Source organism: Papilio machaon, chromosome 10 (genome assembly GCF_912999745.1).
Source record: "Papilio machaon chromosome 10, ilPapMach1.1, whole genome shotgun sequence".
NCBI classification, from domain to species: domain Eukaryota; kingdom Metazoa; phylum Arthropoda; class Insecta; order Lepidoptera; family Papilionidae; genus Papilio; species Papilio machaon.
In genome coordinates, this window is record NC_059995.1 from 1834781 (window position 1) to 1854945 (window position 20165).

The 20165-nt window shown below is 34.1% G+C and overlaps 1 protein-coding gene across 1 annotated transcript; it reads right to left on the bottom strand.

Annotated features, from left to right (window-relative positions):
- Nucleotides 1–14308: 14308 nt before the first annotated feature.
- Nucleotides 14309–18777, bottom strand: LOC106713359. The gene is made up of 4 exons (XM_014506162.2): nt 18626–18777; nt 17974–18143; nt 16072–16185; nt 14309–14469 (listed from the first exon to the last, which is right to left on the bottom strand). Exons 1-4 carry the CDS (start codon nt 18696–18698, stop codon nt 14410–14412), a joined length of 417 nt encoding a protein of 138 aa, XP_014361648.2. The 5' UTR covers nt 18699–18777; the 3' UTR covers nt 14309–14409.
- Between the last annotated feature and the right edge of the window lie 1388 nt (nt 18778–20165).

A 20165-nucleotide genomic window follows, 5' to 3' on the forward strand; every position in this document is an offset into this window, starting at 1 on the left:
GCACTAGTTTATTAAAAAAATTGTGCATGTGTTTACGTCCTTACAATCATTCCATATTTCGTATAGAAAATTCACATATGTACTAAGATTACAGAACAAATACAATTTCAATATAATGACGCAGGTGGTTGAAATGGCGGGCACACCTGATGCTAATTGTCATTAAATCGTACACTACACGTAAATAACTCATGGATTACATGTAGGTCTCAGGGCTTAGCTGTTTGGTCATGCATTCGATCTAGAAAGTTACATGTTGCAATAAATGTTAGCAGTCGATTTATTGAATTATAGATACATTTGGAGAAATATTTCATAATATTTGCAACAACAGCGTATGATTTTTTTAAATATTATCATCGTTTTTTCACTAAATTTTTTTTAACAAATTTTCATTAATTTGATGTTCTTAATCTCATTTATATTGAAAAAAGCTGTTAAGATGATTTTTTACATAACTCAAGCTGTTCTCTTCGTAGTCTTTTCATCTCTGTTTGCTTAGCTCTGCGTCTGTGCGAATGGTGTGTAAACAAAGACGGATCGATCGGCCTATTGCCTATCGGCTCAATGGGGTAATAATTCCAGTTAGGCTGATTAGACATCCCCGCGATTGACTAACTGTTGCGATTGAACAAAACTCTTGCAACGCTCATATCCACATATACGAGTTTATATGAAGAAATAATGCACAACTATTGTTTGATAATTTCTATACTATCGGAGGCATCGTATTCTGCATACCAACAGCTATGATAAATGGAGACGCCGTGTTATCAGATATATCGTAGCCTTGTAATAGCGTGACTCGCCTACATGTGCTATTTGGTAACTTAGATCGAGTTAACCCACTCACTGACCTATGGTCCTAAGTCGCAGTTTCAAATGTGGGTTATCAGATATTAGCATAAAAGTTACATGACCCTAGTATTTGACTTCTAGTTCTAAAGCTTAGGGTCTGATAAAACCTAAATGTTACTTATCAATACGCGTCGTGGAAAATAGTTACCAGATAAGACGATACCCAAGTAATTACTAACGTTTAACCGTTGTATAGATAGGTTTTTTTACTAAGCGACTAGATGCGCGACTATGCTGTCTTAAGTTACTGCTATTTGTTGCTCAAGGCTTTCGCGTCAGCGTCAGTGGAAATGGTGAATACTGTTTTTAGCCGCACATGTTACGCTCTAGTGCAGGGATGGCAAACCAATGGCACGTGTTCCATTAATGGTACACGACTGAATATTTTGGGCATATCTCTGATCACAAAATTCATTATGCAATACTCAAAAAACGTGACGTAGTGACGTAGGTATTGTATGAGGTGAGTACGCGAGTTATCTATCCACTACATAATCTCCGTTAATATAAATAACAAAGCCAAAATTTGATAGCACGTCTATGACGTTATTAAACAATTCTTAAGAAATGGCACATTGAGATGTAAAGGTTCGCGATATCTGCTCTAGTGAAAAAAGAGTCTAAATGCAAGATTCCGAAGTTACGTGAAATTGCTGGTTTTTTGTATTATTTTTTATTTGTATTTTACAACACCGAAATGAGCAATGCGTCCATTTTTCATATGGCGCTTATAAACCTGTTCATTGCTCCAGTTTCGCGCCAGAGAGTGACAACTCGACCTTGCCGGAGCAATCGTTTGATCCTTTTTTTATTTTACTTTGTTACCAAAATGTCAATATTGAAGTGCCAATGCTTTTAGATTAATATTCTATCCCTTATATGGACAGTATAGATCTGTTAATTAAGAAACATGTTTTAAAACTTAATTAAATACGCTAGAAGCGTTTTATAACCTTTATTTGACAGAATTCGGTATTAGAATTCGGTCATTTTAAGTTTGAACTTTTACGACAAGACATTTATTTTTGGTATATGATAATCATACTTTTAGGCTCAAAATTATTTATACCTGAAGACTAAGAGTTAGGTTAGAGTTGAAGAGAAGAACATAATTTACATAATTATATGGAAGTATTATGATAAAAACTTTAGTTTAATTAAAAAAAAACAAGATAAGACTTTTACAATGAATAAAGATCAATTAAATCCTTAAAAAAGGTTGGTCAGTTTTATCACTGGTCACTACGTTATGGTATTTTGATATGAGGATTAATAAAAAAATATTTTATGTATATTATTTAGTTCGGTATTTGTAGCACTCGTTCATCTCGTTTCGCCCACAATTCATGGCATTTGTCATAATATAAAACAAGTAGCTGTCGCCCGCGACTCCGTCCGCGCGATATTAAAAAAAAAACTTTATTAGTAGCCTATGTGTTTTTCAAGACTATGTTCTACGTCTATGCCAAATTTCATCGAGATCCGTTTAGCCGTTCTGCAGATACCTTATAACAAACATCCAGACATACATCCATTCGTATTTATAATATTAGTTAGAACGTTGATACACTGACATTTGGGTGATAGTCTTTTTGTAAACTGTCAATGTTCTCAAACAAGGAATGTTTCATTAAATTTATGCTGTTTTGATGAATAAAAAAACACGAAAGTTTATTCGTAACAAACAAGTAAATCATGCCAAATTATTTACTTTAAGGATTTTCATACATGTTCCATTTTGGACATAAAAATGACATCCGGTAGGTACTAATCCTAGATTTATAGACATTATTCATAAAAAGTTAGACAGTGTTTCAATTATATCGAACATATATCAAATTTTTTATCGCACTCAGATATTTGATACAAACAGAAATCATGATCATTGAAATATGCGTAGGGATCCCAAATCTTGACAAATACATAACAAACTACCGAAGTAGTTTTGGTGATACATATTTCAAGGTAAAACATACTTTTTTATAACTACGTTTGATATCCATAATATCAATCATTTGCAGTCAAAGGGTTAAAGCACGTGTTAAACAAAACGGTGTTCAACTGTATTTTTTTGAGTAATATAGATAGTATATGAAAAATCGACGTTCAATAGTACATGATGTTTTTTCTTAAATACTTATATTATACCATCCCTCTCTACTCTCATTAAAAAAATAGAGATAAAAATATGTTTTGTTTTACATATCTACGGATAGTGGTAACCGGTGTTTAATGTTTTGAAAGAAGTGGATTTATTATCGACCTCTGCCGAGGTCTTAGGGAACCAACGTAAGTCTCACCTTCATCAGTACACATCAATACAAGGCAAATAAAATGTTAACAATTTCAATGCAACAAGAAATGTTTTCGAACTTAAATTGACGTGGGAAAGAAATCAATTGTTTTTAGTAATACAATGCAAAGCTATTTGAAATCTTTTGTGTAGTGAAAAAAGAAGAAATTTGAAAAAGATTAAACAGTTCCTTTAAAATCTTACTAATATTATAAACTAGCTTTTACCCGCGACTCCGTCCGCGCGGAATAAAAAATAGAAAACAGGGTAAAAATTATCCAATGTCCGTTTCCTGGTTGTAAGCTACCTACCCACCAATTTTCAGTCAAATCGATTCAGCCGTTCTTGAGTTATAAATAGTGTAACTAACACGACTTTCTTTTATATATATAGATATAGATGCGAAAGTTTGGAGTGATGGATGAATGGTTGGTTGTTTGAAGATCTCCGGCAAGGCTGAACGGATCTTGAGGAAATTTGGCTCAGATGTAAAACATAGTCTGGAAGAACACATAGGCTACTTGTTAAGTTTTTTTTTTAATTACGCGCGGACAGAGTCGCGGGGACAGCTAGTGACGTCATAAACCTTTTAGACAATCCCTTGTCTAGCCTTGGAGATATTTTATTTAATGCTTCAAGTTTCAATTGCCATTTGTAATGCAGTATGAAGCAATAAAACGATATTTTTATCGGGAAATATAACAACTAACTTATGTCGATTTAAGTTGTACTTGACTTGTTTAAACCTAAATAGGATTAACACATTTTAAACCGCATATTTGTGTAATAAACTATATTTGATAGAATTCGTATGTAGATTGAACTTGTAGAATAGTCTGGAATTGTTGTTCCAGACTATTCTACAAAAGTGCCAAAGTTATATGTGTTCATAGGTTATTTATCAAGTTTTTTTTTAATTCCATGTAGACGAAGTCGCGGGCTACAGCTAGTAATTGCATAATTCAAAAACATACAATAAAAACTATAATACGTGACTTCATGTCTTCTTAAAAACACCGATACAATTCAATTGTTGATTTGTATGAAATCGTTACAATTTTGACCTTACACCCTGTCTGATATTTCTTGAGATCCTGGTACGGTACATGATGACTCATAATACGTCACACCTACGACGTTGTGAATCACGAATTATATTAACTTGACGTATTCATATCAAAATGTCAACATCAGCGTGTAATAACCTTATCTGTAACAAGTAAATTGACTGAATATGACCAAGAAAACAAGAAAATTTAACAATGTATACGATGCAAGTGTTTTTGAGATATTAGTGAGCTTTTAAACAAGGTAAGGAATTATTCACTGTCGTGTTTTAATCTAGAAATCATAAGACTAAAATATTGCACAACTGGTTATGTTTTTTTTCACTTATATGTGAATTAAGTAATAGATTACTTTTTAAAACAAATTAAGTAATGAAAGAAACATAACAACTGTAAAGGTCACACTACACTGACGCATAAGCACCGATGACAGCACATTCTCTCCACATCTATGCGTATCGAATGCTGCCATAATCGATTATCAATAATCACCGGTTATAGTTTAATACGAGAGGCGTATAGCTTTAATTTCATTCGAGGATTCGGTCTTGATCTAGATTATCTTGTTAATGAATAAATTATTTTCCCTTTACTCCAAAAGGGAACAGAAGTTTTCAACGGTGCAGTTCCATAACGATTGAGCTAATTTCACTATCATATATTTCCCAGTTTCCCGAAATAGAAAAGCCAGGGCTTCAAATCTTTTTGTGTTCATCAACCATCCTTAAAGTTATCCTACCGCTTATCTGTTATGTGTTGCAATTTAAGCTACTTAAATACATTTGGTGATTAAGTACTTTGGTAGTTTTAAAGTTTGTTGATGTTTCGGTTAATTTGATATGTAGAGCGTGTAGTTAGCTGAAAAGTTGCTTTACTTATTGATTGAGAATACATTCTTTTAATAAACTAAACCTTACACATGTCAAAATCTTTTAAAATAACATTTATTTTGTGTTGTACTTTGTTAATGCTCTAATAAATCTAATGTTAATTTGCTTTGATAGACAAGGTTAATATTAAAAAAGAAAAATAACTATTAGAAGAGACTCTTAATATTTTGCGTAATTATAATTAGTTAAATCGTGTTTAAATTGTCCATGTGGTGATATAAATATTGATTTATATTTGGTGGTGTTCGAAAATTTAGGTCAACGCATGTTTTTGAAAGTAGTCCATCCAGATTCCGTGACAGAAAAAGAAGTAAAGGCCAGTATTGTTGCTGAAGGCAGCGTTGTTATAAGACTATTGTAATAAGCGGAGCGAGTGTGGAAGCGGAAAGCTATCAAATAAAGACATTACAGAAATCCTTGTCACAAACTCTTTGCAACTCTTCATTAGTTTTTATGAATTAAATTAGAATGTTTGAACGGACGCACACAAAGAAAATATTTCCCTTTTCTGAGCGTTCCCGCCTCTGTTTAATCCGATTCCCCTTCCCATCCTTTCCTCTGGCATCGCCCCTGGCAGTCACATTCATCAGACAATATGCGGAATTGCTTCCACTTCACGCTTGACTTCTGCGTGGTCGTGGTATTGCAGCGGTCAAGTCGGTTAGGTCAACATACTCGTATGTTGGCGTTTCTGACGTCTACCACTGCGAAGTTAATATTAATAAAATGCTACCGCTAAGTTACTGTAAGCTGACTAATACCGGATAACATAATATCCAGCAAAATGACGGTCACATGTCATTTATTTGCGCAGTTTTTGTACCAAGGGTTTTTTATATTGTTCGCAATAACACAATAATAAATTTAAAGGGTCGATGTCGTGTGCGTGTCAGATAATCGCTTGACAAATCTTTTTTTTAAATGCAAATGGCATTCTCATAAAGATTCCACGTTATTTATGCTTATTTAAAATCAGTTTGATTTGTAATTATTCATAAACTGATTTCTCTGTTTTATCGTGTGACTGATTACCGTAAGATGAATGATGAAAATATAATTTTTTTTATTGCTATCAAAACAATTGAAAGTAAAGACAAAATTAAAGACACGTGGCTACATAGTAGTGTTTTGTTTTTAATTGGCAAATGTTATTCATTTAAGCCGGATCGAAGTTTTTTGCCTTTATATTGATATCCTTCTTTGTCATTTCAATAAATTTTGGCGCGAAGATCCATTTTATACGCAGAGAAAAAAATACATTTTATAAAAAAACAACAACGGCGCATCGAAATTTATCGGGTCACGTCTTAAATTTGTTAAACATATTTGAACTTTATTAACTTAAAGATTAGATAAAATGTGCGTGCGTGACATAAACGAAGCAATTTCCGTGATAATTGGTGTTAATTCGAAAAAAGATCGCTTACGAGAACGGTATGTTTTATTATTTAATGTAGCGAATCCGTGTGGTCCTAGCTGATTTAAAAATGAGAAGCAGAACTAATGCGAAGAGATTTCTCTTTATGATTAACTAGCTGTTACTATGAGGCTTCATTCGGGCGGAATTCAAAGAAAATGTAGTAATAAACATAGTCTTTATCAACCGGGGATAGCGTAGGTTCCTAACAGGGAAATAATTTTTCAAATCCGTTCAGTGGTTTCGGTTCTTATTCAATGCAAACAAACAAACAAATCTTTCCTCTTTATAATATTAGTATAGATAATATAAATGCTTAATCACGCGACTGTTCCTTTTTTTTAAAGTAATTTTTTGAACAAATATTTAACATCAGTTATATCGTCACGAAAATTGTATCTATAAGAAGAATCCATTTCTTCCGCTACTATCGTTTTCCACTAAATTCAACTGCAAGTTTATATAACGGTTAGACATCTTTTTTTACCATCATCCACCAAGGAGTCAGCAGTTGATAAGTGTCATTGGGATGAATGTTGGCAGCCCTGGACACTTGAGATCCATAATATTTTATAGCGAAGTAGACATGTCAGGGCGTGGCTTACAATGGTAGTGCTATTGTAAAATGCCTTCTACTTTGACCCCGATACAAACTCTAAACTGGACGTATATTTATCAACCGTGCTATACTTTTTGACTGAGTCTGACTTTAAATGTTTATATACTTATAATAAGTTAGATAGTTAAACACAACATGCAAGAAAATATTTCTAAAATTCAATAAGTCGACTGACTGCTACACTCCATGATACTCTGATCCGGGAAAATTAATCGAATAACTCCGAAAATACATTTATCTCTCCAAAAACCCGAAAAATAGTTACTTTTTTGTTTCTTGAAGATATAAGAAAATGGCGCCGGTGAACATACAAAATATCTTTTAAATTATTAAAAACTAGAAAACGGCTAAAACACTAACTAGTCGGTGTCGACACCGGACAAATGTACGTGAGTGTTTTAGCCGTTTTCTTTATGAGTTAAAATATATTCTGTAGTTTAAGTAACTACAGAAACAATATTTAATATGCTTAATGTTTCGGTAAGGTTAGGTTATGTTGTATGAATGCACCACGGACCTGCTCGGTTGTCCGAGTGGGCGGAGAGGTGAACTCCGACGTGGCGCGTCCCCGGGTGGTGGATATTTTTTTTTTTTTTTTGGGCGGCTCTATGCCGCCCTCTCGTTCCCCTAACGTGTTCTAGGTCAGGGACTTGGGGTGCGAATCATTCTTTATTTACTTTATTAAAATTTTTAAAAAAAACCAGTTATTACATATATCTTAAATTAATATCACATTCTTTATAAACTTAGACTTTAAAACACAGTAAAACCAATAAATTAATACTATTTAAATATCTATATACATTTTTTAAAAAATTTCATAAAACTAATAATAACTTCAAACTTTCGTGGTTTTTACTAATATAATGTTCGTAAGAAACGGGATTCTTACCACGATTAGGCTGTTTGAGCTCCCGATATTTCGGCACAGTTGCATGCGCCATGTTCACGGGTTGACTGGTGTTGTGCGGTAGTGTAAAAAAAAAAATGTTAAAGATAGCCGTATCGGTCTACCTTCTTCCTGATTCGGCGACCACTACCACTGTCCGCGTTCTCACTGCACATTAAGTCCGCACTCGATGTTATTTTCAAACAGCCTAATCGTGGTAAGAATCCCGTTTCTTACGAACATTAAACTAATAATACGCTAAAATATCTATTTACATTTTTTAAAAAACAATAAATTATTAAATCTAATGCAAAAAGGCCGTTAAAACAATAAAAACTTACTTCTACGAATGTGATACATAATAAATTAATTAGTTCTTATTTCTATTTATGGCTAGGAGGGCCGACGCTTTGCAATATTCTAAAAATCTATACCTTGTTTTCTTGTTTTCAATTAATTTCCTTATTGTTTCTATATTTATTTTAGTTTCCATCTCTATTTCAGCGCCGGCCCTCATCGCATCAGATATCGGGCACTCGGTGAGAAGATGCAGCACGGACTCTTCGGTACCCGGATCGCAAATGCACGAGGGGCTCTCCTTGCAGCGGAACCTGCACAAGTACGAGGAGAACCCCCCGTGCCCAGTGAAAACTTGGGTAAGTACCTGATCCGGGTCTATTTTTCTGAGCACATGGAACGCGCGTACGACGTCTGGGAAGAAGACCTTGGTTGTTGAGGCAGTTTCCCCGTCCCTGTAGCGCCCGTTCCATACCTCAAGCGATTCCAATCGGAGTTGCCGCTTGACGTATGAAACGGGACACTTGTCGTAGTTCGGTTTGGTCTTCATTCCGACCGCAGCTTGCTTTGCAAGTGAACACTGGTAGGTTGGCTAGGTTAGTTAGGTTAAGTAGGTTAGTTAGATTAGGTTGCGGGCCCACTTGTGGGCTCGCAAAAGAGAGGGCGGCGCTCGCCGCAGGGCGAGCGTCTATTAGATTAGTTAGTTATATAAGTTAGGTTAGGGTGCGGGCCCACTTGTGGGTCCGTACAAGAGAGGGAGGTGAGCCCGAACTGAGTACCACAGGGAAAGGTGAGGGCGAACCTATAGGTGAGTTTAGAGTAGGCTTGGTTAAGTTAGTTAAGGTAGGTTAGGGTGCGGGCCCACTTGTGGGTCCGTACATGAGAGGGCGGCGAACCCGAGCTGAGTAACTGCCCTTTTCAGGGCAGCGAAAGGTGAGGGTAAGCCTTGAGCGCGGTGGGTGGCGCGGCCCACTAGGGTCGCGGCCGTCGGTCGGGACGTGGGAGCACGACCTCGGTGACACTCTGCTTACAGAGCTGTTACTCGATGGCGTGTGATCCTGCGTCCCAGCGCGTAATCCCGGTGGCTTCACTGGGACCGCGGGCCCCTGTCTTGATCAAGACGGGGGCCAAGAGGTGGGTCTCTATAAACCCTGGCGGCACCAGCGGGGGAGGCGGGGATTCCGAACCTGCATTGCACGGTGTCGTCTTGAGGAGCGTCTAAGGGCGCAGCGCCCCCTTTGGGGGCGCAGAGAGGGCCCCTCCCGGGGCGGTCAGTGGGGCGTCGCGGTGGCAAGCTCACGCGATCCCGTGGCGCCCCACAATATGGCCATGAGGGAACAAGGAGGTTTAGTGGGTATGCTCCCATTCGGGGAGAGAATCTCACATAACTCGCGTGTCTTCCCCGAGGCACGGAGTATGCATTAAGCATTCCTCCTTGTAAAAAAAATAAAAAATAAATGTTGTATGAATGCGTATGTTTAGATGGATGGAGGTATCTTCGGAACGGCTTTACGGATCTTGATGACATTTGGCACAGATGTAGGACGTAGTCTGGAAAAAGTTTTTTAAATTCCGTGCGGACGGGATCGTCGGAGACAGCTAGTTTAGTTTATAAAGTGTAAATGTAAGCTCTTTATTGTGTTTTCCGTGAAATAATGATTGTACTATTGTACGTACCTATATGATAAATATAAAATAGACTTTTAAACTGACTAGCTGTCGCCCGCGACTCCGTCCGTGCAGAATTAAATAAAAACGTAACAAATAGCCTATGTGTTCTTCTAAACTATGATCTTCATTTGTGTCAAATTTCATCGAGATCCGTTGAGCCGTTCTGGAGTTACCTTCAAACGAACACCCATCTATCCCTCTATCCATCCATACATCCAAACATTCGCATTTATAATATTAGTAAGATTATTATGACGTCTATCCTTTTTAGTATTGGATTTTCTAATAAAATATAGATAGGACACTAGTTTTACTAACATAATAATTTATTCACCTCAATTTAAAGCAGAGTGAAGTTAACATTGTCGTTATTTATATGACCAAAATTAAAAAAAAAAACAAGGCTTTTATGTAAAGGAATCCATTTAATATTTGGTATTGTAAAACTTTGTGCTATTATGCCTCTTTGTGGTGACTTTTTCGTATTATCTTTTTTTATTATTTTTACAATCATACATCGTATTAAATTGGTGCGACTTTCAAATATTTATTGTGAAGGTCATTCAAGGTCATTGGAGAATAAAAATTACATTAGATCAATATGTGAATCTATTAGTCACCAAACAAACAAACTTTGATAGTTCGCCCACGCGTGTAACTAATGGACCAACGTAACAATAGCTGGTCGAGATTTGGTAATAGCCAAGATAATGTTTTAAATATTTAATATATATAACACTGTTGGAATTTTGTGACAAGACTACCTTGATATTAAGGCGATTTGCAAGCGCCTGCTATTTATTATTCTATGTCCGGTAACTGACAAACTTTTGGTTTATTTTGGAAAATGGTGGTATTACAATCATCACATGTGGGACTTCCACTTGAATTTTGTTTTCTATGTGGTCCGAGCGAGACATTTTTTCAAGTAATGCTACTCCGGATTAACACTAAGATTAATAACTGCGAGTGACTTAGCGCTCACGGGAAGTCGCTTATTGAGTTTTTCCGTAAAAGAACTTAGTCTTTCATGATGCCAAAATCAACTTAAAAGTTTAATTAATAAATATTGTTTAACAAATACTAACCTGAAAAAATTCTCTATAATGAAGTCGCTTCGTATTTTGACCACACAAAAAATGTGACAAATTATATTCAATAAATTATAATATAAATCATAACATAATAAAGATGTTAAGATATTATAGCTTTTAACATTTTATCAGATTACGAAATTGCCAAGGCTTTCGAGCTTCCTCGTACATTCCAAATGCATTAGAAGTGAGCTTAAGCGATATTGTTTATGGCAGGATTGCGCCATTTCATAACCTATTGAATAAATCAATAATAACTAATTTATGTTAAGAATAATTTACGAGGCTATTTAAAGTGGCTTCTGCATTAGAAGTGTAATAAAAATTCAATGCGTTTTTCTGCTATCAATGTAGAGTAAGATTTGCTAAGTCGTTTTTTATGATTATAATCTAATATAGGAATTTTGAAAATGGTTTAAATACACTGAGGTATTACAAGATTCAAACTTAATAGTTACCTCCGAAGGCAAGTCTTAGCGTACCATGGACTATGGGTGGAGGAAAGCGCGCTCATTGATGTACCCTTAACTGCTGATAATTAAAATTGCATAGCGTTTCGTTCAAGATTTCGAGCTGACAAAGCGTTTGGATAACACTATACTATGTATAGCCCTTTTATGGTGTAGGTAAACATAATTCTGTGCGTAAACGCAAATTAATTAGGTATTTAGCATTTAAAGTTGTGTACATTGCTGCTTAAATACCACTGTATCTCAGTAATAGCTAAACTATTGCGACAATGTTACTCAGTAACAGAAACATAAAAGATTTTTACAAGTTATATTTTTGATGATATATTTCTAAAGGCGCGTATAGAAAAAAATACAGGTGTGATAATTTTACATATATTGTCCGTAAACTTAAGCGTAGGTCGGCACTCGGCAGTGTCCAAAAAAAACGAAAAAAAAAAATATTGCCTTCGCAGATAATATTTGTGCCACAATCTTAGTCGCAAGATAATATAAATTATAAAATCTATAGACAAACTAATTACATCTGTACCATTGAACTATAAGACAATAGATAATAACAGAGTATCGATATCGTACTATTATTAACTAGACAGAACATAAAGCTTATATTAGTAGGGCGTGCCTTTCGTGAGACCTACGAAGCCTTCGTTTGATGTGTCACTACGCCGCGCTCCCCAAAAGGTAATGTGACATGACCTACATTGATCTTGTACATACTTCTTTGAATGATAACTCGATAACTGGACATAAAGTTTGTCTTTTTATTTTAACGAGATACGAAGAGGTTAGTTAACAGAATTACAATTATAACAAAACATATGTAAACTGTTTTATTATAATTGTAATTCAAACAACAAAGTTGCGAGTGAAAACTTAAAAAAAAAATAAAGCATTAATTCTTGTTTTATAATTAAACAAAGGTCACGTTCACTTTTGGCAACTTCGAGTGTTTTATTTATTAAAATACGTTATATTTTTGTGGGTTGATGTAATTATCCGGACAGTGATTTTATCACGGTTTTAACTTTTTCATCCAGAGTTTTAGGCTCTGGGCTTTACTACCTCAACCTATCTAATTAGTAGATATTTCAAGTCTATCGTAGACACCTCCGCTGTTTTTCAGGGCCCAGAAAAGACTATTTTTTATACGTTAAATAACCACACTAAAAAGCTGTACTAAGAGCGATAAATTAGTTATTTGTGTCACACAGACAATAAAATTAATTCAACTTTAATTCTATTTCAAAATTTCTAACTGGCAATATAAATCAAACGTCAAAAATTATTGACGTTGACAAATACGTTGTTAATCTGTGCTTTAAGACAATATCGAGTAGCATTTTGTTCTATAGTTGGATATATTTATCTGACCCGGTGAGAGGAACGAAATAGGGGGGCAGCAGTTTGTTCTGTCAAATAATATGTAAAACCTTTTTAGGCAAAAAAAAACTGACACACTAGACTATATGACAAAACAGCTACAGTATGACAAGGATTGTATGGAACTTTTTTAAATTTATTCCACACTATATTAAATTTCAATTATGCCCACCGGGTCAGATAAATTAATCGGACTGACTATAAAGCATTTTGTTCTAACGCATAATGCGTGTAATGCGTGTACTACTAAATGCAACACGACCGCCTATATGACCTTCTTGTCGCAGTTTTAGATATTTAGATATGGTCGCAGATAATAAACGGTCATAGACAATAGAGGGCGGGTCGTTCGTTATTTGTAATTTGTATGCGTGCCGTATGCTAATCGAGATTAATTCGGCTCTTCGTATTAAATGTGTTAATGTCTTAATAATTATTTAAATTGTGTTAAGCGTGACATTTAATCAATTAGTTTAATGTCATTGTTTTATTTTTTTCATTCTAAGTTTGAAATTTAAAAAAGATAAATATAATATTAAAATCAGCCTACGTATGCACTAATTGTTTCTAGACAATTGTGAATACGTAGGATGATTTAGGACGATTATATCTTTAATTTCTTTATCTACTTAATCACATATTGTCTTACCTACATTTACTTTTTACATTTTATTATTAGTATTAAACTTTTCAAGGCTCAAGAGCGTCGGTGGCTCAGGGGTTAAGCACTTGACTTGCAATCTGCAGGTCTTGGGTTCGAATCCCGCCATGTACCAATGTGTTTTTCGATTTTCGATTTACATATGTACATTTATCCGACGTTCTTACGGTGAAGGAAAACGTCGTGATGCAACCTGCACATTTCTGAGAAGAAATTCAATGATATGTGTGAAGTCAACTAACCCGCACTTGGCCATGTGGTTGACTATGGCCTAGTCACCCCTAACTTGGGGTAGGCTCCGAGCCCCTCGGTGGGGACGTATGATGATTAATAAACTTTTCAAACATCTTGGCTACTCGTATCAACTTACGAGTCACTGCCCAGAACATAATACAATTTTAAGTGTACCGGGGCGTGAAGGTACGCGGGGGGAGGACAGCTCAATATCAGCCGCCAATAAGATGGAAACGCTCTGTACCTACATAAAAACTGTTTAATTTTTTATGCCAGTGTGGTAAATTTAGACGAATGAAGCACTTGAGCAACTTCAACCATCTTCTACATAAAATGTAAAGCTTCTTCTAACCTTTTACGTAGATTTATTTCGTACTTTATTGAAATAAAATGTACCATTCTGATTATTATTATTTTATTGAAATTATACTTTATAAAACCTACATTCCTATACATATACCTCCTACCCTTATAATAATATTTATACAATAAATTAATTTTAATATCTATTCCAAATTAACCATTTCCGCGTATGAATACTGATGCATGATCACATGGGAGGGCTCTCAGTCGACCACTTGGTAATATATTGTAGCGATTGTTTCTGAACCTGCGAATTTAACTTCCTGAAAAAATAAAAACAGACAACTTACTTATAATCTTGCTAATATTAGGAATGCTAATGTTTATATGTGTGTTAGAAACTTTCTGGATCTCGATGAAATTTTGTTTAGATGTAGAATTTGGAAGAATACGTTTTCTACCTTCGAGAAAGCTCCCCGAAATATGCACTAATCCCGTGAGAAATGTTAGAATTATTTGCTATGTAATTCCGAAACTATTGAACATATTTTTTTTTAATTTGGCACAGATAAAGAAGTCTAGAGCAATGCATGGTAAACTTTTTACCCTCCTTTTAATTCTGCGCACACGAAGTCGCGGGAAAAAGCTAGTAGTTTTTTGTATTGACGAGATGCTACGCCAAATTGTCTATAATTCGTCATGTTTACTAGTTTATCTAATAAAATATCTATATCTAGTTTTATCTAAAGAATATGCCTAATGAGATTATAAAGTGACAAAGTTCAGGTTGAATTAAATTATTAATGGTTTTAATTTCTTTGAAAAGAAAAAAACAATTCAACTGTTTGCAACAGGAAGTGATGACATTTTAAACATGGTTCAAGGTGCAATACTAAACCTTATCATATCAAGGTTCCTTTTCTTTTTCTGAACTAAACTGGGTGCGTTGTGTAGAGTAACCATGATAAAAAAAATCTTATAAAATTCCCACAGTTCTATTGGCAAATTGTACAAGTATTGTTGTGTAATTGTTTTTTTTTCATAATTCAATTTATTAATGTTAGTTTGACGGAAAATAAAGAGACATTGTGTATTCAGTTGAAATCTAAAAAATATATTTTAAGTATTCCTTTAATTTTTTTTTGTAATTGCCGATGTGGCTACAGCTTTCTTTTGAAAAAAGAAAGAGATTAAATAAAAAGATTAAAATAAAACAGATAACAAATCTTTTTTTCTATATATTTCACATGTGTGGTTACCCTTAACAATTTGTCTTGACCGACAAGGTCCTATCTGTAATCAATTTCTTCATAATTCATATTCCTGTAAGTCGTAAAATTGCCGCATTGTAAGATACGAAGTGATCGTTAAATTATATTAAATTGAATGCAGTTGTATTGTAAAAGATATAAGTTGGTCTCGAAGCGCAATAAAAAAAGCGATGTATTTTAAACCGTGTTAAAAATGAAAACATAATAATGTTTTATTTGTATAATATTACGTAAAAATATTGCAACACATTTCGTGTATTTAACTTTTATACATAATTTAATAAGTTTAAAGGAATAATTTAATAAATAATTTTAATAATAGGAAGGATCTTTGGGGGAGGCCTATGCCCAGCAGTGGGCGTTACGACGCTGAATGGATAGATGGAAAGGAATAAAAGAAAGAAAACTTTGAACAGAATTAAATGAAATATCGTTTAAAGCTATTTTTTATGTATGTGGGTTCGTATGTATGTAAAATCCATTGTGATCCAATCCTAGAACCTAAACAACTGAACCGATTTTGTTTAGTTAGGTGTCATTGGATTTGTCTTCTCTCCCGAAGTGTCATAGGCTATATTATATTGACACACGACAAAGTAGATGAGAACTTAATCTTCATTTATATATAAAAAAAAAATTGAGTTAAACTCTTACCATTTTTGAATCAGTCTCTGTAAACTCTCTCGTGAAATAAGCAGTCTTTCCATCGGGCATTTTAAGTGTTTGTTTTAAAACGTTATCGCCTATTATTTCGTATATATATTTTATCTGAAAAAAAGTAAATTAGTAGTTAGTTACTACTACTACTTATGTGAAGAGTGTGACGGAAAGGCGTGTAAGATTTAATGCTCTTTAATGTACTTTTTCTTTCTTAATTTTTATTCTAAGTTGCGGCTATTCTTGACCAAATGTTCAAAAATTTTTATTATCCTCTGTAGTACAAATACATTTTCATAAATATGTAATGGATGACACAACAGGAATTGACTTCTTACTAATAAAAATAATGAGATATAAAATGTAACTAACAGTTAGATGCTCATGACGGGTCGTATATCCCATTTCAAGGAAAAAATATTTGCATTACGTTGTCCCAAAAAAAATCTTAAAGCAGTAACTTAATGAACGAGTTAACCTTACCCGAATTAAACATTTCAACAATAATTATACTAAATAAATAAATATATCAAAGTAAAGATTTTCGACAGCTGTCCTTATTAGCATTATTATATATTCCCACGATTTATTTTATCAATGCGATATTGACCAATAAATAATTAAGTACATAAGTACAGAAAGCAGTAGAGTGATACATATTTATGGTGAAACATACAACCACGTTGACATCCATGTCTATGGTATCTTTTTTGGGGGTAAAATAAATAGTTTTTGGGAATAATTATAGGTTTCGACTTTTATGACAAATACTGTCATCACTCATTTATGTGATCAAAATATGTCGATGCGAGTGTTACAGCAGTCGGAACATACAGTAAGCAATAATACATTGTCCTTCAAGAGACTCATGTATTGAATCCGACCTCGACGTAGAATCAAACTTTATACACAATCGTACTAGATTACTTTATCAAAAAGATTGCGATGTACGATTGTACCGAACACATCGGTCTATTGCTGTAGCTCAAGATATGTACAGTGGCGTTTGTTGGCGGTATTGCAAATTAAAATGTTAGATGTAACAACAGTCTTTCCATCACTACATAAGAGCTAAGGGTACAGTACTGGTAACTGAAAGTTAGTTTTTTATTATATCAAAACAATTATTGTGCCAAAGCATATTGTCATCCCTACACTGTCTTTGAAAAGTAGACGTAAACATACGTTTTTTAAAAAATCACGAGATACGAAGTTTAAATTCGTTGCAACGCAATGTTTTTGTATTTGGAACGCCACGAACGAAGGTGTCAATAATAATACTGATATGTACTCATTTGTTTTAAATAGGTATTTGAATATGAAAATGCGGAATAAAATATCGACTTCGTAATTCATACAGTCTGTGTTGATAGAATTCAGAAACTTTGTAAGTAAATAAACAGATGCAATGACAATGCTTTTCTTTACAAAACCGTTCTATCCATTTCAATGAAATTTACATTTTAGCATTTTCATATCAAATTCAGACGTCACTGAAACAATTTCGCAAGTAAACGATAAACACTTGTAATTGCAAAAGCGGAATTCTTTATGAAAAAAATCAAATTTAAAGTTTGAAGCCTATATTTTTTTCTACGGCCACAATTTCTTTTCTTAAATATACCGATATATCTCTCTATATCTATACAGTTAACAAAATTGGAATGTCTGTATATAATATCAAAATGGAATTCTTGTATGTCAGTTTGTCAGCTAATTCCCGTTTGTTTCGGATAATGTCCGTCAAAATCGATAGAACCGTTTATCGATTTTGACGGGACTTACTAGAAGGTACCTTAGGCGTGCGGGAGTAAAATCACCTTCTATCGACTAAGAAGTCGCAGGCAGCAGATATTTATAAAATTAAAATAAATTTTAATGATTATTAAAGCACCATACCTTACTTCCATCTCTCTTTTCCATTTCGTGTTCTTGTCCAATAATAAAATTGAAATGAAAGTTTTTTTCGTCTGTCAGTATTGATAGCGTCAAATTCGTTTCTCCGGTCTTATTAAAGGCAATAACCGGTGGACTGTCCGTTAGTAAACGAATAATTTGTTCGTTTGCATCTGCAATCGATTAGGTTTATTAAACAAAATGATTTCGTTTTAAAAGAACTTCGAAATTATATCGTTAAAAAACGAATATTACTTAAAAAATAAATCACCATGATTTTCTTACGTTATTTGTTGATGTTAAATTACGTATCAAGTACATCTTAATAATATTATAAATGCGAATGTTTAGATGGATGGATGTTTGTTTGAAGGTATCTCCGGAACGGCTCAACGGATCTTGATGATATTTGGCATAGATTTAGAACATAGTCTGGAAAAACACATAGGCTACTAATAAAGTTTTATTTTAATTCTGCGCGGACGGAGTTGCGTGCAACATCTAGTAGGTTTTAAAGCCACTATATACAATTTTGAATATATTTTAAAAACATTAACACACATTTGCACGCACTAATATCACTGTTTATAAATACATTTTACACGAAATAAGAAAACTAGTTAATCATCTATTTAAACAAAACAGGTAAACTCACTTGGTGATTTTATCAATTCAAATATATTTTCACATTTCACTCGTTTATACTTTTTACCCGCAAACCACGACATGTTTGCTCTCAAATGATTTCAACTATATTACAATATAAAAAAAGTACTTTATGAATTAGGTCGTTATCTATCTGTTACGTCGACTGAGCGTGATAAGGCATCAAGAAATGCAATGTCACGTTACCAAAGTGTTATACCGTGAATGTTAACATACTGTCGTCTCTGTTTCTTTCAAGGATAATGTGCAGGATGAAAATATGTGTCCATACAAGTCGCTGCAGTCGAAACTCAAAGTTAAATTATTATTCCTAGATATGAGCGTAAACCACGCCGAGCATAGAATGGACAGTCATGTCGGTCACTTATAAAAAAATATTATTTAATCAAAGTTCATATGATTTTGCTATACTTTATCTACAATCAGATTTTGCCCGTGACTATGTCTGCGCGGAATTAAAAACAAAACTTTATTAGTAGCCTATATGTGTTCTTTTAGGTTATGTTCTACGGCTATGTCAAATTTCAACGCTTTCCGTTAAGTCGGTTGGACCTACTTAGACACATCCATCAAAACATTAAAACTGTCGCATTTATATTATTAGTAAGATACAGTTATATGGTAACATACTCGGACACTGAAATTATAAAAAACAGCAAGCAAACCACGTAAATGAAAAGGTCTTAAATACGAGGGTAAGGCAGGGTTGTAACCTGTTTTAATAAACGCAACATCACTAATTTGTTATAAGTGGAAATCCACAGTTATAGTGATAAAGTTTATGTTTGTTTCCTTGTTATAGGGATGATCGTAGCAACAAAAGTTGTCGAGAGAAACCACTATCGTCGTGTAAAATCCGTCCCCTAACCATCGAGTCGTTAGTGCATATATTGTTCTTACAATAAAAATATATACTTCGTGACAATTATAATTCTTTTGCGATTTTTTTTATAAATGTATTGTCGCAACGTCATCGTTACGACAATAAAAGCTTCTAGAATGTTCTGTCAATAATCCCGTACTTCAAACTCGTAACAGTATTTTTTTAAGAAGCTTTGAACTTATTAAAGTTAATGACATTGATTCATACGTTTGATATGATTTCATTTCGCCAAAAGTATATTTATGAAATAATTTTAGACGATGTTAGAATTAGGTAATGTCAGGGACGAAATGCCAGCTAAAGTGAGGCGGAACCATTTTTTTGTACGTGATTAGTTGTATAGTTGTTTGTCGAATATTTATAGTGTCGCATGGACACGATTATATTCCAAATTTCATGCCATATTTGGAATGAAATATTAAACATTCTAGCGTTACAAGTGCAATAAGTATCAAATTGTTTATGGGCATTTTAAAATCAATAAGCATGTAAATTTATTCACTATTTTGTTTGTTTGTTTAAAAAATATAAATGACTAGCTTTTACCCGCGACTCCGTCCGCGCGGAATAAAAAAAAAGCACACAAGATAAAAAAGTTCCTATGTCCGTCTCCTAGTTCTAAGCTACCTCCCCATCAATTTTCAGC